Source organism: Sebastes fasciatus, chromosome 8 (genome assembly GCF_043250625.1).
Source record: "Sebastes fasciatus isolate fSebFas1 chromosome 8, fSebFas1.pri, whole genome shotgun sequence".
Classification (NCBI taxonomy): Eukaryota; Metazoa; Chordata; class Actinopteri; order Perciformes; family Sebastidae; genus Sebastes; species Sebastes fasciatus.
The window spans coordinates 31574768-31593738 of record NC_133802.1 but is presented as its reverse complement, the minus strand read 5'-3'; the positions used below and the strand labels follow the sequence as shown (position 1 = coordinate 31593738).

Here is an 18971-nt window from a genome sequence, read left to right as displayed (position 1 = left end):
AGAAAAAACCTACAAGCTAAAAAAAAAAATTTGCTTCACCGTGAATGCAACTCCACATATAAATTGCTCATTACCGTGCTTCCTCTACTTTTATTTAGATGTATGAAACTGAAGGAAAATTCTTCATTTGGTGTAATTGCTCAGTCCACCCAATAAAACTGCATTGATGCATATTTATGCAAATAAGAGGAAATGTTAAACTGCAACACTAACTGGAGCTGATCTTAGAGGAGACTCAGCAGAAACCTGAAGTCTTTATACATTCTTTTCATGCATCGTCTGTAAATGTAATGCTGTTTTGTTATTCAGTCTCTGAATACATCACAAACTCTACATCAAAGAGAAGTGAAAAACAAAATGCAGTCATTCTCCAACCCTGGAACATTTCAGGTCTATTCTCTTTGATATTGAAATTCAGTAAAACCTCTTGACCTCCATTTTACCTCATGAAACCATCCATACATTTAAAGCAGAGAGACGAACCCTCTCTGAATGTCTATCAGGCAGAAAGAACCAGTGACTGACAGATGAGCTGACACCAGATAATAACAACTGGTGAAGAAGTATTTTTGCCACTTACTTGACGGTGGTGGAGATGCGAAGGTGCCTGATGCCGGGGGTCGGGAACTGGCGGGAGTTCAGGTAGGAGATGTGCTGCATGACCTTGTCGAAGGCGTCAATGTCGTCGCCCTCCACGGTCAGAGAGGACTGGTTGGGGTTGAACTCAACCTGAGAGACGAAATCAAGTTGACTGCTTGATTTGAGGCAAGATTGTCTAAACCTGTCAATGTTAACCATACAGCTGCAATGGTCAATTTTAGGTTGATATACTGTAAGGGCACATGCCGCATATAAAAACGTGTGGAAAACGCCTCCTAGGATATGTTTCTTATCCCCATATAACTGCAGATACATGGTTTCAGTAAACTGTGGATCCAACTGGCTATGTTGACAGGTTTGCCAAATTATCGTGATACAATGGAAAACAGTCACATCCTCGTCATTTGACCACCGGATAGAACTAAGGTCCAACATAGCAGGCTACGAACGAGTCATATTCAGACTCTCAGGATGCCAAGACTTGTTCCTGACAAACCTCCCTCTTTGTACGGCACTGCTGCTTCGTATCTTTGTTGTTTGTATCATTTATTTAGTCATGGAGATACAGGGTGGGTGGATGACAATGTCCTAAGAAATATCTTGTAACCTTCATGTTGGACACGAATACCAACAACAAAAAGAGAGTCCACTTTTCTTCCCCCACAAGGATCACAAGCCTAAAATGTTTGCAACCACTGTCTTAGACCGTCTTCTTGATGCCCAGATATACGTGTTTTGTGTCTCTAAAACGCTGCGCTCTCCTCACCTTGACAGCTGAAGCTACCTCCTCGGGCAGCTGCACGTCCAATCCTTCCTTACAGGTGTACAAACAGTCGATCACCTTCTTGTTCTCCAGCTTGCCAGAGCGGATCATCAGCCCCGCCAGGTTCCCTCGGAAAAACTGAGCCATCCGAGCATTTCCGCCTGGGCACGTCAGGGATAGTGAAGAGGAGACGAAAACAGTAACACATACAGAAAAATTATTCAAGTGTACATTCAGCAGACTTCCCCATTTCTGGGCTGCTGATTCAAGCATGCTGTCTCAATGTGCAAAGCTGAATGGCGTTCATGCAAGTTAGTATGTGGGCCCTTACAAGGCCTGAAGGCTCAGTGAGGGAGACGGGAGGATGATGGATGAGCGTGTACACGCCTTATGCATGCAACATCTGCATTAACAGGGTGAACCGCTGCCTTGAGGCCTCTACACACCGGACGAATAAACGACACGAAAAACGCGAAATACTCGCCCGTGAATGTTACGCATCTAAAATATTCACACCGGCAGCGATGCGAATTTGCGACGGTTCAACACTTTTTCAATAAAAAAGTTTGAATAGATTCGTGCAGGCAGAGGGCCAACGACCTGGAGAGCACCCAGAGAGAGATCCAGCACCTGGTAGTTGGTCTGAGGTAAGATGTTGTACAGCCTAAACCTGTGATTCCCCCAGTTCTGAGGGAATTTTCATCTGAAACAGTGACGCAGTGTATATGGTAGGGGTTTTAATGTGAAAGGAAAGAAGGGAAGGAGTGGATCTGGTCTGCGCTGCCTTTGTGATTAATATAGTTTACTGTCTTGGCTCGGACTACGGAGCCTCTGTGTTGTTGTACATACAGTGTATGTTTTGAATATGTCCGTACCGCACAACATGATTGGTGGATGCCTTTATTCGCGGTGCGAAAGCTCAGGAAAATGGACCTTTCGTCGCTTTTTTGCTGTGTAATATTCACATTCTGTGTGAAAGTATTGATGGCAAAAACAACAGTTCAAAAAAATTAGGGCTGTCAATCAATTAAAATATTCAATCGTGATTAATTGATTGCACGATTGTCCATAGATATTTGTGATTAATCGCAAATTAATAAAAAAATTGTATTGGTTCAAAATGTACCTTAAAGGGAGATTTGTCAAGTATTTAATACTCTTATCAACATGGGAGTGGGCAAATATGCTGCTTTATCCCATTAAGACCGGTTGCTACATTTGTGTGTTTATACCTTTAAGACCGGGTGCAACGCTTGCGGGTTTCTACCATTAAGACCTGATGCGACGTGCACGTGTTTTAGATGATGTCATCGTTTTCAAGACACGTGACCGATTATTAGGATCGTGATTCGCTAAAAAAAAAACCCGAGTTATTATCACGTTAACTTTGAAGTGTGGAAAAAACGCATGTAACGTGTGTAAAGGCCTTAACTGTGGAAAATAAAATTACATCAACAGAAACAAAATAAACTTAAAGAAGGGGGATTATCATAAGATAATGGTGAAATGTATCCTCTTTAGTCAGCTCATTTTCATAAAATAATGGAACCATCTTGAGGACTGCAACATGCTCAGAATACACAAAAATGATGAGCCTTGAAATATTAATATAACGGAGTATTTCAGTGTCGCTGTGATGTGCATCGATCCTGCCGAATGAGAAGTGAAACAATCACATCTTCCTGCTGGACCGTAACGAGAATAAGTCTGCGCCACTGCAGAGTCAAACCTGGACCTTCACATCTCAAGGTCACACAGTCATCCAGTGTGTGTGTGTGTGTGTGTGTGTGTGTGCTGCTGCAGCTCTGTTATCTGATATGGAGCAGCTACTGCTTCTGACCCAAAGGTCATGTTCTGAAAGAAGAGCCAGCACGGTTAAAAGGCTGCAGCCAAGTCAGAGTTTTGTGCTCATTATATGTCTATTTCTGCTGCTCAGGGTGTGGTGGAAAACCTGGCTGCTGCAGTGAGACGAGTGTATAAATGGAGAATGACGAAAACGGCAAAATAATATATGATGCGGGCAGCATTAAAAATCACACTCATCCATTCTGCATCATGCTCCGAACAAAAACAAATCTTTCTGCATCTAGAATGTGTGAGAATCGTTCTAGTCGAGATGGTATGAGGATGCAGTTAGCGTGGTGGGACGTTGTGGACAAATGGGACGTATTTGAGGAGTAAGGGAAAGATTAGAGCAACCTGAGGTGTTTGGCTCAGAGACTGACTCAGTGTCATTGTCATGTCCTGAGTTGTCTGTAAAGGACAGAAACAAAGAGAGCAGGGAGAGAACAGGGAGGAAGGTTGAGGATCTGTAGCAGAGATTCAGATGCTAAATACGTACGCCATGGAGCATCATTTGAGAATCTAACAAAGAGTTATTAAAATAACATGCACGCTACTGTTTTACACAAGCTCTAATCAACAAATATAATCATCTTTCTACTATTTTAGTCACCAAAAATTAGCAAAATTACGTCGGAGTATTAGGGCCACATTGAGGGAAAAAGAGAATAAAGTCAGAAGTTTACGAGAAAAAGTCGTAATATTATGAGAATAAAGTCATAAGTTTAAGAGAAAAAAAAGTCGTAATATTATGACAATAAAGTCGTAATATTATAAATTAGTAATTTTACGTGTTATTTTAGAGGGGAAATAGAGCAGCTGTGTGAAAATGAGGAACCTGGAGCATCTTGTGAAGTTATACTTTAGTTTAGGTTTCACAAATAACCCAAAAAACTTCATCTTTTGTCACATCAGCACCACATTATCATCAGTATCAGGACCTTGAAAAGATTGTGCAAGAAACTGCGTTTATTCCGCTGAAAGAACCACACGGACCTGATGGGGAAACTACCTCTTTTGTGGAGGACATGACTTTTTTTTCTCATAAAATTATGACTTTATTATCGTAATATTACGTTTTTTTTTAAAAATAGTATGACTTTATTCTCATTAAATTACGACTTTTTTCTCGTAATATTATGACTTTATTCTAGAAATCTCAGATTTTTTTTCCCGTCGATGTTGCCCTAATACTCCGTCGTACAAAACTTTACAGAAAACATTTTTAAGAGAGATTCACGTCTTTCTTTACGATGCATTTGTGCTTCAGACTCGTTTGTAACAAGAGAATTATGTCTCATTTAATTTAAACAGCATTCCTCTTAAACATGTATTGAGGAGTTTACCTTGCCAGCAGGCACCAATGGTGAGCTGAGATTCCACCTTGGAGGAGTGCAGCGGGTAGTCCTCTGTAACCAGGAAGGGCTCAAAGGTGGTTCCATCCACAAACAGAGACACAGTGGGGAACTCCACATTCAGCACATAGTGATGCCACTCTTTGTCACACGCCTGAGAAGAACACAACAGAGGGAATGAAGAGCTGACACTTACTCTTACTAGGGATGTCACGAGAACCAAGACTTCGGTACCAACTCGATGCCAAAATTCTGAAAACATGACGGTACTCGTTTTTCTACAGTACCACATGTACCGGGGATCAGGTCTCGAGACTAACATTGTCCCGGGGACGATAAGAATGTGTTTAATATGCAGTAAACTCACTATCCAGGGAATGCACCCTATCTTTTCCCTAATAATGCTTCATTGTGAACAACAAATCTGTGTTGAAATCGGCAGGACGAGAACTAGTTAGCGTTAGCTGTTAGTACATTATGATGTGTTCAGGCTCCATTCAGTAAAAATGAGTATGGGACAAAGGTAAATTCTAACATTATCGTGATGCATTCAACTGTAATCTTGTAAAATGTAGTTTTTGGTGAGAAATGTGAATAAATCCAGTTTTTAAGGAGATGTTTTCACAGCAATATAAAATAGATATTAGAGAGAGAATTATGACCTGTTTAACTTCATAAAAAAAAACCAGTATGCTCCTTTAAAGGAGTATTTATTGTTTTCTTTTGTTTTTCACCGTGGCATCGAATTGGCATCGAGAATCGTGGTATCGTGACTTCTCTTACTCTTAGCAAAATATGATGCAGCACAGTCGATCATTCTCTAAAACTCTTAAACACAAAGTTTGGTATCAGAAGCAGCAGCTGACCTGGTCGAGTTTCCAGTGAAACTCGGCTGGTTTGTAGTTCTCGGCCTCAGTGGGATCCTGGCGAAGGAGGAGGATCAGCCTGCAGTTGTGAACGTAAAGCGAGTAGTGGTGTCTGTTCATCTCTGCAGTGGAGAAGATCAGAGGGAAGAACAAGATATTTAAAGATTTAAATGTAAATGTGTATCTACAGTATGTCAATATTTGGTACAACACGAGACTGAATAGGAGACATTTACTGCATTCTTTAAACTTAACGGCTGAATCTTCTAATGAGGCCATGGGAAGGAAAAAAAGCAATACAACACAATAATATAATAATAAAGAAAGATCTTATGTAGCCTTTAACATTACATTGTTGTATTTACCGATGACTACACCAAAGAGTAGCGCTGCAACGATTAGTCAACTAACTGATTAGCTGATCAACAGAAAAATAATCGTCAACTATTTTGATAATAGATTAATTAAAGTTAAAGTAATTTTTCTTGAAAAAAAAGGCAGAAAATGCTGTTTTCAGCCTCTCAAATATGGAGATTTTTTGCTTTTCTGTTTTATGTCATACTATAGTGAATATCTTGGGCTTTGAGAAACTGGGATGGACAATTTTTACTATTTTCTGACATTTACATCAAGTATTAATCAATTAATGTAGAAAAAAGTCAGATTAATTGATAATGCAAATTACTTGTAAACACTGAATGTTACACAAGTTAGCACAAGCCTGTAGCCATGTGCCTAATGATTAAACAAATAACATCCTCTGTAATATGTGACTACTGGGATTTGTCATCATCGGCCCACGACAATTTCATAATGTACAAACATGCCTCAACAGGTTCTCACAGTAGCAGAAAAGATCCCTTTGAAACCAGTTACACAACCAATTCCTATTGACAAGTGTACCGTTCTCTAAACTGGAAATGCAACCAGAGCTCATTGTCTTGGAGGAAACCGTCAAAATACAGAAGAAAAAAAGTCAGAATTGGTGTTTGTACCAAACAGCAACTGATTTACAGCACTTTTCTCAATATCTATAGGCTCAGTCTATTACAATATCTAATAAAAATCTGTCATATGATGTCATGCGCTATGATTAGAGAGCATCTGGTTATACTGTAGGTCTATATATAATTTAAATGGACTGAAGTTATCATTCCTCAAAGCTGTATCTTCCTCTCATTTGATTTAGATAATCACATCAAATCGCCACCTTTTAAGAACCGGTAACATATCATGTTTTGGAAATAGGATTCTGGACTAATATAATTTAAAATTACAGTAATATTAATATCCATACAATATTTAGCAATATCAAAATTCTATGATGTCATATGTGCAATAATGTGAACCCAACCATTAATTCTGTCTGTCTTTTTTTATGGTTTACTTATCCATTATATCTTTATTGTTTACTAAATATTATATCTTGTTTTTTACTGAGGCCTTTTGTTTGTACTGTCCCCTTTGCTGCTGTAACTCAAATTTCCCCAGTGTGGGACTAATGAAGGCTTATCTTATCTAATCTTATCTTATCTTATGGGTCTATCATGGGTCTAGTTACATCCCTGCCTTGGATGAAACGTAACACAACGCTAAAGCAGAATCAACTGGAGACCAGTTTGAGACATTTAATCAATTACTCAACTAAAAGAAGTCAATTCAATTTCCATTTTAACCCTTTTAAAAAAAAACAACAACATTTGCTTGGAATGAATGCTCTGGATATTATGTTTTTTTATTTTACATTGATTTAAACAGGATCATGCAAACAATGCTCTCCCACTGCTTTTAATACGGGCAATACTGTGGCGTGACTGTGTGTTTCACCATGTTTCGTACCGCACACAACGTAACCTAATGACGTCATCACGAGCGTACAACGTGATGACGCACAAGACAGAAGCTTTAGCTTTCTGCTGCAAAAAGAATGAACGCTCTAGCAATTATGGTTTTTATTTTAGATGGATTTAAACAGGATCACGCAAACAACAATCTCTTGCGGCTGCCTGCTGGAGGTCCATTTTTAAAGTGTTAATAATATGTTGTGTCAGTATTAAGAACTAAAGACTAAAATGTAGAGGAAATTAATAGAATGCGTGTGAGACATTTCTGTTTCTGTGGAACAGATACTGCGCTGAATGGAGGTCATGAATGTTGCTGAGATCATGGCTGCGGGAGCTTCCTGTCCAGGACACAGCCGCCCTGATGTAATCCTTCTTATATAAGCAGTCGAACAGAAGCTGATGAGCCGCCTCTCACTGACCACGGCAGAGACTTTACAGTCAATAAGACCAAGAAGCTCGTGACCGTACGCAGAATTTACAACTAGTGTCAAAAATGGAAGGAAAGGTCAGCGAGTACTCGGCTGAGGTGAGAAAGTTTCCATGTGTTAAGTCAGCCAGCTCAGCACCAACGCTCATTATAGCCTCAAGTTACATTGTAGTTTATTAGAGGCATATTTTCAGACATCATATGCAGCAATATTACTGATCCAAACAGCCCCTTTAACAACACCAGAAACATGAAAATAAACTAAAATAGCTTCCATGCAGTATAAATGTGATATATTCGCCTATTCTAAAAATGGTGTATTGGAATATTTCTGCATACTGGGGTCCCTAAACAGTCTTGGAATTACATAAATTGAGTATCACTGTAAAGCTGAGACTCTTGTGGATCCAATGAGCCCAACTGTATTCATGTGTGATGATGTTAGTCCCCATAGCAGACATTTCATTTTAGTGAAACCATTTCTTGAAATTTGACCTCCTTGTATAAAATGACCTGTGGTGACCTCTAGGATAATCACAGCCTCATGAAACTTTACAGCCACAAACTAGAGACCTAGAGCATTCAGAGGATGGATGGCTTTACTAGCTAGATCGACAATAAGGGGGTTTCTGAGCAGTTTACACAACAGAATCCAATCGCCGAAATATGCAATTCTTGCAAAAATGTCAACATTTTTTTATTCCAAATCACAGCATGGCTTTTACTACGGTGTTCCTCAAGGTCTTGGTGTCTTAATGTGATATTTTGGAGGGATTATTGATCATTTTTATTAATTCTTGAGTGGTAAAAAAATGGTTAAATTTAGCAACAAATCTGTGTAACAAATGGTATCAACCCCAAAATTGCTGCAACTTATGAAACATAATAGAGCATGAGGATGACCATCATATACTTCTATCATAATGTTCTAAGCCCTTATACACCTTCACTATTTATTTCAATTCATTGATTTATTAATCCATTTTTTTTTCTGATCTAGAACTTGACACACAGTGCTGAGCTGCATCTCAAATTAATCTTCAGGTTCCCAGCTTTCAGATGATGTACACCACTTCTATGTGACATCTACAATCTGTATTATGGTGGGTCGGCCACTCTTTTATTTACATTTGGATCACGGATTATGCCTCTAATTATGTATGTATGTGTATGATATTTTTACAGTTGACTATCTGCAAACCAATTTCACCTCATAAAACAATTCAAATAAAAGTCAAACTGGACAAAGTCCAGGTGCAGCGAAGATTTTAGACCCTTCTCTTCTCCGGGGGACGTTACCTGTCTTGTCAGAGTTGCAGAGGATGGTCTCCTTGTCGTGGGCCCCGGGGCCGTGTCTCATCCACACAGAGATGGTGAAGGGCTCCTTCAGGCTGGTTTTCACCATGCCCTCGGGAACCTTGATGGCCTGGGTGCCGTTGAACTCAAACACCTGGTCGCTGTCGTGCCCGTTATCGGTGGGCAGCCCTACCGTCCAGTTGGCGGAGCTGCTGGGTGCAGGCAGCAGCTCCACAGTGCCGGTGCTGGCTCCTAGAAAACAATCAAAGACCATAAAGGCAATTATATCGGGCACTTGGATTTATTAAAAAAAGAATTGTGATTCCAATTAGGGGTGGGCGATATATGAAATATACTCGATGTATTTGTGGCTTGTTCCACGTGGGATGTAGTAAATAACTCTATCGCCAACATCAAGTTCAAATATTAATTGTCACGTCGTTTTTTTAAGCCGCTGACATGAGACTCGCTTTAGCGTTTCACTTCTCCCGCAGCCCTCTCCCGCCACACGCTCATGGGCGAGTGTGTATGACGTATAAGCATGGGTGTGCAAATGGGGCGTATTTTGTTTTGTTTTTTATCTTGAGGGAAGCAGGGAACCAGGAAAGAGCCTGGAGAGAGCGAAAGAAGTGAAGTGCCAAAGCAAGTGTTGAGTGTTGAGTTCGTAAACGGTGATGGAAGATGCCAGCCTCCACTTCGAAAAAAAAAGACTGTCAAACTAGACTAATAAATATTTAATAAAATTAATGATAATTAAAAACAAAAAAAACAGCTGCAAACTGTATTTCAGAGACATTTCAATTGTGTGAATAATTTAATGAAAACACAATTCAAGACCAAGACCAATCTGACTTCAAAATGAAGGTACACCACCTCAGAGTGTTCAGATTAGTTTGCTAGAATGATCACGCTGGAAAACAGTTATGTTATTTTAGATTAAATATGAAACTATCAAGATATATATTGTATATCCCGGCATAGCCTAAAAATATGGAGATGTTATTTATAAGCCATATCACCTAGTCCTAATTCCAATGATGCACCACTGACAATAACCATTTCCAGTTACTTACCGCACAGCTTGTGCAGAGACTTCTCAGAGTAGGTATCACGGTCGCAGCCCTTCCCAATATGGTTGGTTTCCAGGTCAATGGTGGCTCGGATGGACGTGATTGGCTCATCGCAGGTCTCCAAGTGCATGCTGGGGAAAAGAGCCAGGCTACCTGTGCCAGGCTCATATTCGATCCTCTTGTTGAAGCCTGAAAGACGAAGCCAGAGGCAGGAAAAGAATGAAAAGACATCCTTCAGCGCAGCACCGACAACATGTGAGCATTCAGTACAGGAGCTGTCAATAGTAATTACTCATTAAGAAGTACTTCACCTCTTTCAAACGCCATAAAAGGCCTTGTGGTTTAATGGAGTTAAATAACCTTTTATGACAATGTGGACTCTGCATCGGTGGATCGCTTTTGTTCATCACAGAGACACACCTAAATGGTGATGGTTGGCGAGCTACGGCGAGTAGTACAGGAGAGCTTTGATACCTTGCCAGCTGGGTTTGCAGGTGGGCTTGACGCTGATCTTGACCAGGACGTCCTCGGAGGCGCGGTTCTTTCCACAGTCGTAGGCGGTCACAGTCAGCTTGTACATGCGCTCTTTGCCGTAGCTCAGTTTCTCTGTGTTCTTGATGAAGCCTGAATGAAGCAGGGGAGAAAAAAATGGAGAGAGTGCCAGAGGGACGCTCTTTGTTTAATTTCAAAGCTGCAGCTGTGCGAGGAAATTTATACAAAACCTTTAGAGCTGATAAGCAGTGCACCAGAACAACGCACACTATTTTTAAATGTTTTTAAAAAGCTGCCAAATAGAAATCTTGTGTGATTCCCTTTAAGCTGAACTAAAAGTGCAATATACTAATTGACGTTTCTTTAGGGCCACATCGTAATATTTTGACTTGCGTCTTTTTCCTTTAGAGGCTATATTGAGAGTTCATTAGTCTGATTAGCATGCAAGTGATTAAAAGAAAGTGATGGAATTTGTTTGGTCTCATCTCAGGTTCTTTGTTTCCCAACCTCAAACTCTAATTAGCTGTCACAGTTGAGCAAACATTATGTATCTTCACACCGATTGTTCTCCTCACATTATTATCACCTTTCCTTTTTTATCAGAGCAAGGCGTCGCATCCGCCGAGCCTGGATATCTGATGTTTTTTTTACTGGATCTTTAATTTTGTTTTACAAGACACAAAGATAAATAATCCCGCAGTCCGACACGAATGACCAACTCGGGTGACATTTCAAGGACACATCACGTCATCGTCTCACCAGGCAACAAGCTGCCTTGAATTCTAAATGAGTCTGTGCGTTTACACAGATCAATATGAAGTGTGTGTCAATAAGAAATCGTGGCTCTTAAGCATGCACTGCAGCTTTCCCCCGCCCCCCCGACATGCACTAACACAAGGCTGCTAAGTGAAGATTCTTACCGTCTTTGTCGATGGTGAAGGGCACATCTGGGGTGACAATCTCGTAGTTGCAGATCTGGCTAAACTGGAAAGAGCAGTCGGCGTCCACTGCCTCCACCTTCAGGATGCTGTCGTACTTCTTTCCCTCGATGATGGTGGCTTTGTAGGACTTCTCCTTGAACACCGGTGAGTACTCGTTGATGTCGTTCACCTGGATGTGGACAGTGGCCCTGAAAGGGACATGCTTTAGTTAGGACACTGTCAACTTTAACCACACTAAAGTATTCTATTGTCACACTTCCTAATGATGCGTTCTGGTCCATTTATGTTCACACTGACTTATTACAAACAGTCGCAACACACGAATGAACAAGTCATATGGGCTGACAGGTGACGGTCATTCATTTAAATCAATTTTGGCAACTGTTATCCTGCATTATCAGTGATTCATGGACACACCGGGAGAAATCAAATTCTGGGTATTCGTTACGTACGTCTTACTTATCCTTTCTGCTCACAAAGAAATTATTGATTATAAGCATTCTTGTTCATAATTCATTATTGTTTAATCTACCATTCATCATTTTGTCTATAAAATGCCTGTTGTTTTGCACAGCCATCTTCAAACGTCTTGTTGTGTGCTACCAACAGTCGAAAGCCCCAGAGACATCCATTTTACTCTAAGGTATGACAAAAAAAAAGCATCAAATTGTCCCATTTGAGAAGATGGAAACAGCAAATGTTTAGCTTAAGAAATGACTGGATCAGTTAATTGATGATCAAATCAATTGGCCATTAATTTTCTGACGATCATCGTTGCAGCCCTCACGGCACTTCATTAGTCAGTAATTAATAACGGACATGTAGAAACAATACAAAAAAGAAGCGTCTTATACCGTATTATTACAGGGAGCAGTTACTGTCTGGTCATTCACATTTGATGAGAAACTGTCAAAACACGTTCAGTAGAACACAAGCTCATCAGGGTAAATTTCCCCATGACATTTCCCATAATCAGCAGAAAGATTCAATCATAGTTTAGCTTTTGAATTCATGGTAAAAAAAAATGGTTGTTTTTGTTGTGAAAGCATGAGTTCATATGAACCACACCAAATGGGTTACCGTAGGTGTGAAGGCACCCTACATGATTCTACATAAATATGAGAGGGCAGGTTTTAATTTCATGTTTCAATCGGATTTTCGGAAAAGTACCTCACATCCGTTACAACAACAACAACAACCACCATCTTATTAATTCTAGGCTCAGGAGCTCCTTCGCATCATCCAACTCTTCCATTTTTTATTTTCCAGCCATGGAGTTGTGTTGGGCCAAATGTATACGGTAGTATTGAATCACGCCTATCAAATAAAACAAAGACCGCCTGACAAAGGATTGGAAAACTGCAGGTCGAAATCAAAAAGAAATGATGCGCTACTTGCAATCCGCCGCAGTACTATATTGTATATCCTGACAACTCGGGCATCGAATCAGGTACTTCTGAACTCACTTGTGGGATTTCTTCATGTTGGCGCCGTCGGGACCCTCTCCACAGTCGTAGGCTTGGATGGTAAAGGTGTGCTCCTTCTGCAGCTCGCAGTCCAGCTTGTCCTTGGCCCGGATGACCCCCTCGCCAGTGGACTTGTCCAGGACCACGGCCTCGAAGGGGACATTCTGCCCGTGGATCCTGAAGCCGCAAATCTCACCTGAACACGTCAAGAGCCAAAAGAAGGTTTGCTCAGAATAACTGACGTCAGGCGTGAAATTTTATTAATTCAAATGAAAAATTATGTTAATAACAAAACCATAAATCCACGCAAAAAAAAACTAAACAAAAAAAAAATAAATCAGCCACAGGTTTTGGGTGCCAGGGAGTTGTAGATTGGGGTGGGTGGTGTCTGTGGAGGAAGCCCAAAAGCACTGTCATATGGGTGAGTACTTGGGGGGGAGGGGTTGGGAGAGGGTGTGGGACATTTAGTATCATAGAAGACGGAGTGTCTTTTCCAAGCCACTTGAAAACATTGCATCCAGTCATGCAGGCAGAAACCGAAAAGATATGGACAGGCATTTCACGGGGGTACTTAGGATATTAGAAATCAAACTCATGAAACCAAGCCCAAAAAGTAAGTAGACAGAGAACATTATTTGAAGTGAAGACCATTTATCTCTGTTATGAATAAATATTACAGCCTATTGTATGATAGAAACAATAATTAACATAAATAAAAAATTAAAATCTTTACAATAAAGCATTGTGATAAGAATTCAGTCATCAAACCCGAGAAAGTCTGTGAAAGAAAATAAAACTCTCAGATAACACCTCTGAAAATTTTCTAAATCAAACAAAGTCTTCCTGTGTAATTTCACCTCTCACCCAAAACTACTGCAAAATGAATCAAAATGAAAAATGAAATCATAAGAGAACTGCTGCAGTAACAGTATTCAAACGAAAAGCACTGGATGAGAACTGGGGTTAGAAATATCAACTTGCTCGACATCCACATCAAATGACAACTGCAGCCATGCTAATGGTGGAGATTAGTGGTGGAGAGTTAACTCAAGAGATCCACTGAGGCAAAGATGCAACAACAGAAACTTTATAGCGGAGAGAGTTTGCATTAGTTAACAATCTCAGCAGCTTTTTCAGTTGAAGACTTTCATGTCAGAAAAGTCCACAGGAGTCACTGTACTGGCACAGATCGGATAGGTCACAGAGAGGCACCACATGATGCCTTTAAGACGTTTTCAGAGTTTTTATCCTCTTTAAATGCCAACTCTAGTGTCAATTTGTGCTCCAATTGCCATCGGTGTTAAAGGGTAACTTCTGTATTTTTCAACTTGGACCCTATTTTCCCATGTTTTTGTGTCTAACTCACTCATAGGGACAACAATTTCTGGAATTGGTCCAGTATTGAGGGAGAGCGCTGTAGATGGCAGCTACTAACGGGCTGCAATATGATACTATTGGGGCAACCTTGCATCATCATTTACGTCCACTAAAAGTGCTTGTTTCGGCCATGATCTTGCCTGATTTTTATCATAATTGTCTGAAATTGTGGACGGTGGAATAGTGGTATACATCCATGGTGGAAACGCAAGTTTGTTGTGTTGGAGTAAAGAAAGCGTAGCTTAGCATTGTCTAAAAGACTTTCAATGTCATGGCTGAATATTTAGATGATTTCGACAATGTGGACGAGGTCTTTGAATTCGACGGCCAACCGTATTTATTTGAGCTAGAGTATACAGATATTCAGATTTCACAAGGAGACTTCTCCTTGAGCGGGACCTGGACACAATAACAAACAAACCGGATCAAGCGAAAGTAGGGCTGTCAAAGTTAATAATGTGTTAATGCAAATTTGTTTTAACGCCACTAATTTCTTTAACGCAACGTGTGATTTTTAGGTTGTAGTGGGCTCAAAGGTTTTAAAGCTAGATTGAAGATACTGGTAATATATCAAACTACAAAACCTAAGGAATCCATCGGTACCAACCATGTCATACTAGCTTGTTGTGAAGGTTAAATAACGCTCCTAACTTACGCTAAATTTTGGCCAGGAAATACTTCATAAATAACACAACATTTAGCCTGCACAGAACTGATACAACACAACAGATAAAAACATCAGCCACTGCCATCGGTGAATGTCATCTCGTTTACGGATAGGCCAATGGCAGTCAACAAGGGCGAATATTGGCCGATACCGATGTTCAGCTAATAAATCAGTGCATTCCTAGTACCAACCATGATGTAGCAACCATTAATCACAATTAACTATGGACAATCATGTGATTAATCACAATGAAATGTTTTAATCGATTGACAGCCCTAAGCGAAAGGTAAGAAAAACGTTTTATTTCTCTGTAGGGTCCTTTCCATAATGTTGTCAGACACTTATAATAACAATCTGAGCCCGTCGTTGGCAAATACAAGCACTTTTAGTAGACGTAACGTTACATTGACGCTGTTCACTTGCCCTCACTGCTTGTTATGCAGCTGCCTGTTACAGTGTTCTCCCTCAATACTGGACCAATTTCAGTTTCATTTCACTTTGACACACATGGGACAATAGGGTCAAGGTTTAAAAATACACTTTAAGAGGTTGTGAAATCATCTTATGTGACCTTTCAGATTTTATTTTATAATTAAATGTGTATATTGTCTTTTCCTTCCATATTGTTTTAATTGAAAGGATTGGATTGGACAAAATGGCAGCAAAGTGACTGAAAACTCTTGTTTTAAAGCAGCTTTCTGTTTCCTGGTGGCAGCTGAAAAACTGTTAGGGTCTGCAAACTGCAATGGATGTCTCATGCACAGATATTTCTAAGTACAGTCAGCCCCCACATCACACTTTTCATCCAGCTGTTGGAAGTCCAAAAAATTGAGGGTGAGAAAAAACATAAAAGAAATCGAGAAAAACCAAATGGGGAGATTACAGAGCATGGCAGAAGGAGTTTCTGTGTAAAAGTGTGGATGCTGTTTTTTTTTTGCGTTAGTGGGTTAATAGTAACAACTAAGCACAAGGCAGAAGAAAGAGCCCAAGATCACCTTCTTCAGTGAGGGTCACCTCAAAACTCTCTACAAGGAAGGGAGAGAAGATAAACCCAGATCAGTTAAAAGAAAAGTTAGAATCTCAGAGAAATCACAGAGAGGACAGGAAGGACACATACTCTTGCTATAAAGATTACAAAATATTCAGTTTCTCACAAGCAGAAAGTCTTCTGCCAGTTGAAAGAAAGGAAGGATTAAAACATTTATGAAAAGCCGGTTGCGTCGAAGTGTTTGCAGTTTATTAATGGCTCAGCAACTCTTTTTTTTAGAAGAAACAACGAAAAGTGACAGAGCAGCCAATTACAAGCAACAGAAATCTCACTTTTTAATGTCAGCATGTTTTGGGGGATTCTAGAGAGTCTGTCCTTTGTTAAGTTTATCTTACTTGTCAAAACACTGCACATATATTTTCTGGAAAACTAGTGGAGGGATTGATTAATTCACTTTGATAATTAGAAATTCTATAAGATAAGAAGCAACTTGGGAGTAGGGGTGTCACGAGAACCGATACTTCTGTACCAAATCGATGCCAAAAAAACGTGACGTACCTGTTTTTCCACAGTACCGCAGGTACCGTAGGTGAGGACTCTAACGGCGTCTCGGGGACGATCGAAAATGTGTTTGGGACACAGTAAACTCACTATCGACGCACCCTATTTTTCCCTGATAATGCTACATTGTGAACAACAAATCTGTAATGAAATCGGCAGGACGAGAGCTAGTTAACGTTAGCTGTTAGTAGCCGGTAAACAGCACAGTCCTGCAAGGAGTTGACAGCTAACGTTAACGGGAGGTGCTATTGATTTACATTATGATGCGTTCAGGATCTATTCAGTAAAACTTGAGTCCTTGAGTCCAAGTGGATGTTTGTGGCAAAGTTGAAGAAATTCCCTCAAGGTGTTCCTGAGTATTGATGTCATGAGAACCAATCCATCGTACCAAGTCGATGCTAAAATTCTGAAAACGTGACGGTACTCGTTTTTCTACAGTCCCACGGGTACCGTATAGGAACCGTGGGGCTCGAGACTAACGTTGTCCGGGGGACAATAGACTGAATAGTTGAAATGGCAGGAAGAGAGCTGGTTAAAGTTAGCTACTAGCAGTCAGTGGGCAGCACTGTCCTGCACGGAGCTAACAGCTAACGTTAATGGTAGGTGCCATTGATTTACATTATGATGCGTTCAGTCTATTCAGTAAAAATGAATATTGGGCGAAGGTAAATTTTAATGTTATCATGATATACTCAAATGTAATGTAGTTTTTGGCGAGAAACTTGAATAAATCAAGTTGTTTGAATGAGATGTTCTCTCTCTTTTTTTACCGTGTCATCGAATTGGTATCGAGAATCGTGGAATTTCACTGGTATTGTTATCTACTACTGAATTTCTGGTATCATGACATCCCTACTTGGGAGTAGAAATACCTAAAATGATGAAGTCTTTTTCTGCTTGGCTGTTTGTTCTAAAGCCCTGACAGGGCCTCCAGTGGGTTGGACCTGGTCATTTTGTTTTCACCTACTAAACAATTAGAAATGGATTTCACATTAGGGACCGCTGTTCAGGGCCAGTCATGCAGTGGGAGTTGTGGGCCTCCGTGTTCACCGCAGCACTAATGACCAAGCTCACGCCAGTAATGACCAGCTCACACCAGGGCTTCAGGAATTCTTCAGCTTTTCACTGGTCACACACACACACACACCCACACAGGCCTCTCGGCTCGGCTCGGCTCGGCTCGGCTCGGCTCGGCTCGGCTCGGGTCAGGTCGGCCATCACGCTGATTGTTACGTATTGATTTTACAGGCTTGACCTGCAGTGGTCATTTAACCGCTGGCACTAAATAAACCGTGAATTATAATCAAAGAATATTAATTGGCTTACAGATCAATATGCTGTATATTCTCTGGCATCAACTGTGTTGCAGAAACAAGGACGTCTAATGGTCCTACATGAGTCGGATTACCCAAATGTGGTTGATAAATGCTCCCTGCTTTGTGTTCCTCGCTTGTTTTAGAGCACAGTCATCCATGGTATCAACTATTTCAGCTCAAACCACACAGATAAAGACACTCTTAAAGCTATCGTCCCACAGTACATCACTCTAATACACACACAAACTCATATATTAGATCCTAATTCATGCTAAATATTCACACTAATTACTAACTCAAGAGCCTGTGATTGGGCTTCTTTGGCCTGTGGGTCAGCTTTACAGTGAACCGGTTTGTTGGCACAGATGGACCAACTAGATGGAGGCTGGCATGACCGAGCCGGTCACCCCTGCTGCCACGTGAAGCCAGATTGCTTGCTGTCTCCAGAGAGAGAGAGGGCTAGTTCACAGGGACATGCGGTCCATTCGCAAAGCCCTGTTCATCGAAAAAAGCGGGGAGCCCCAGCTGAAAGAGGCGGGAGCACCGAGCTCTGTATTCAACGCTAATTTACTGTGAAAGGAGACGAACATCATGCAGAGAATTGGCATATTATTCAACTCTCTGCCCTTCAGAAATGACGGGGGCCTCTTGCGGAAGTTGTCCACCTTAGAAATTGTGTGCTGCCAGGCCGATCAGCTCTTGAGAACAATCAGATTTCACATAACTTTGTGAAGAATATTAAGCCCCTTTTCGACCGCAGGGCCCAGCATCTAAATTATGTTCCGGGGGTAGTACTTTCTGAAAGTACAGGAAGTTTTGGGGTGGAGTTTGCAGGGATGTCGGTCGCTGATTGGTGAAACCCTAGACTGTATATAAAAGAGATCACAGTAGCGATCAGGGGGCTGGAACCGCGGTATAAAGGTAACCCGCCTGAACCAATCATGAGCCGAGCACGGCTAAAGTTTGTCAGCGAGAGAGACTCACAGCTGCCAATCATGACGTCTCACCCCCTTTTTATAGCATCAAGTAACTGATAAAAAACAAACTTATCAAAAAAATGTGATAAAAAACAAACTTATCAAAAAAATGTTCCTTGAAAA

At 40.7% G+C, this 18971-nt stretch overlaps 1 protein-coding gene across 4 annotated transcripts in view; it reads right to left on the bottom strand.

Annotated features, from left to right (window-relative positions):
• The window catches only part of clstn1 (calsyntenin 1), a 57483-nt gene that overhangs the window by 12918 nt on the left and 25594 nt on the right, over positions 1-18971 (bottom strand). Inside the window, exons 3-13 of one of the 4 annotated variants that reach the window (XM_074645003.1) lie at positions 16002-16031; positions 12963-13158; positions 11476-11684; positions 10538-10687; positions 10067-10252; positions 8997-9245; positions 5427-5548; positions 4552-4714; positions 3563-3616; positions 1367-1524; positions 581-729 (exon numbers count right to left, since the gene is read on the bottom strand). In XM_074645003.1, coding sequence (XP_074501104.1) covers positions 581-729; positions 1367-1524; positions 3563-3616; positions 4552-4714; positions 5427-5548; positions 8997-9245; positions 10067-10252; positions 10538-10687; positions 11476-11684; positions 12963-13158; positions 16002-16031 — 1666 coding nt within the window. The remainder of the gene's footprint in view (positions 1-580; positions 730-1366; positions 1525-3562; positions 3617-4551; positions 4715-5426; positions 5549-8996; positions 9246-10066; positions 10253-10537; positions 10688-11475; positions 11685-12962; positions 13159-16001; positions 16032-18971) is intronic. The other 3 variants (XM_074645004.1, XM_074645005.1, XM_074645007.1) reach the window with 3 other exon arrangements.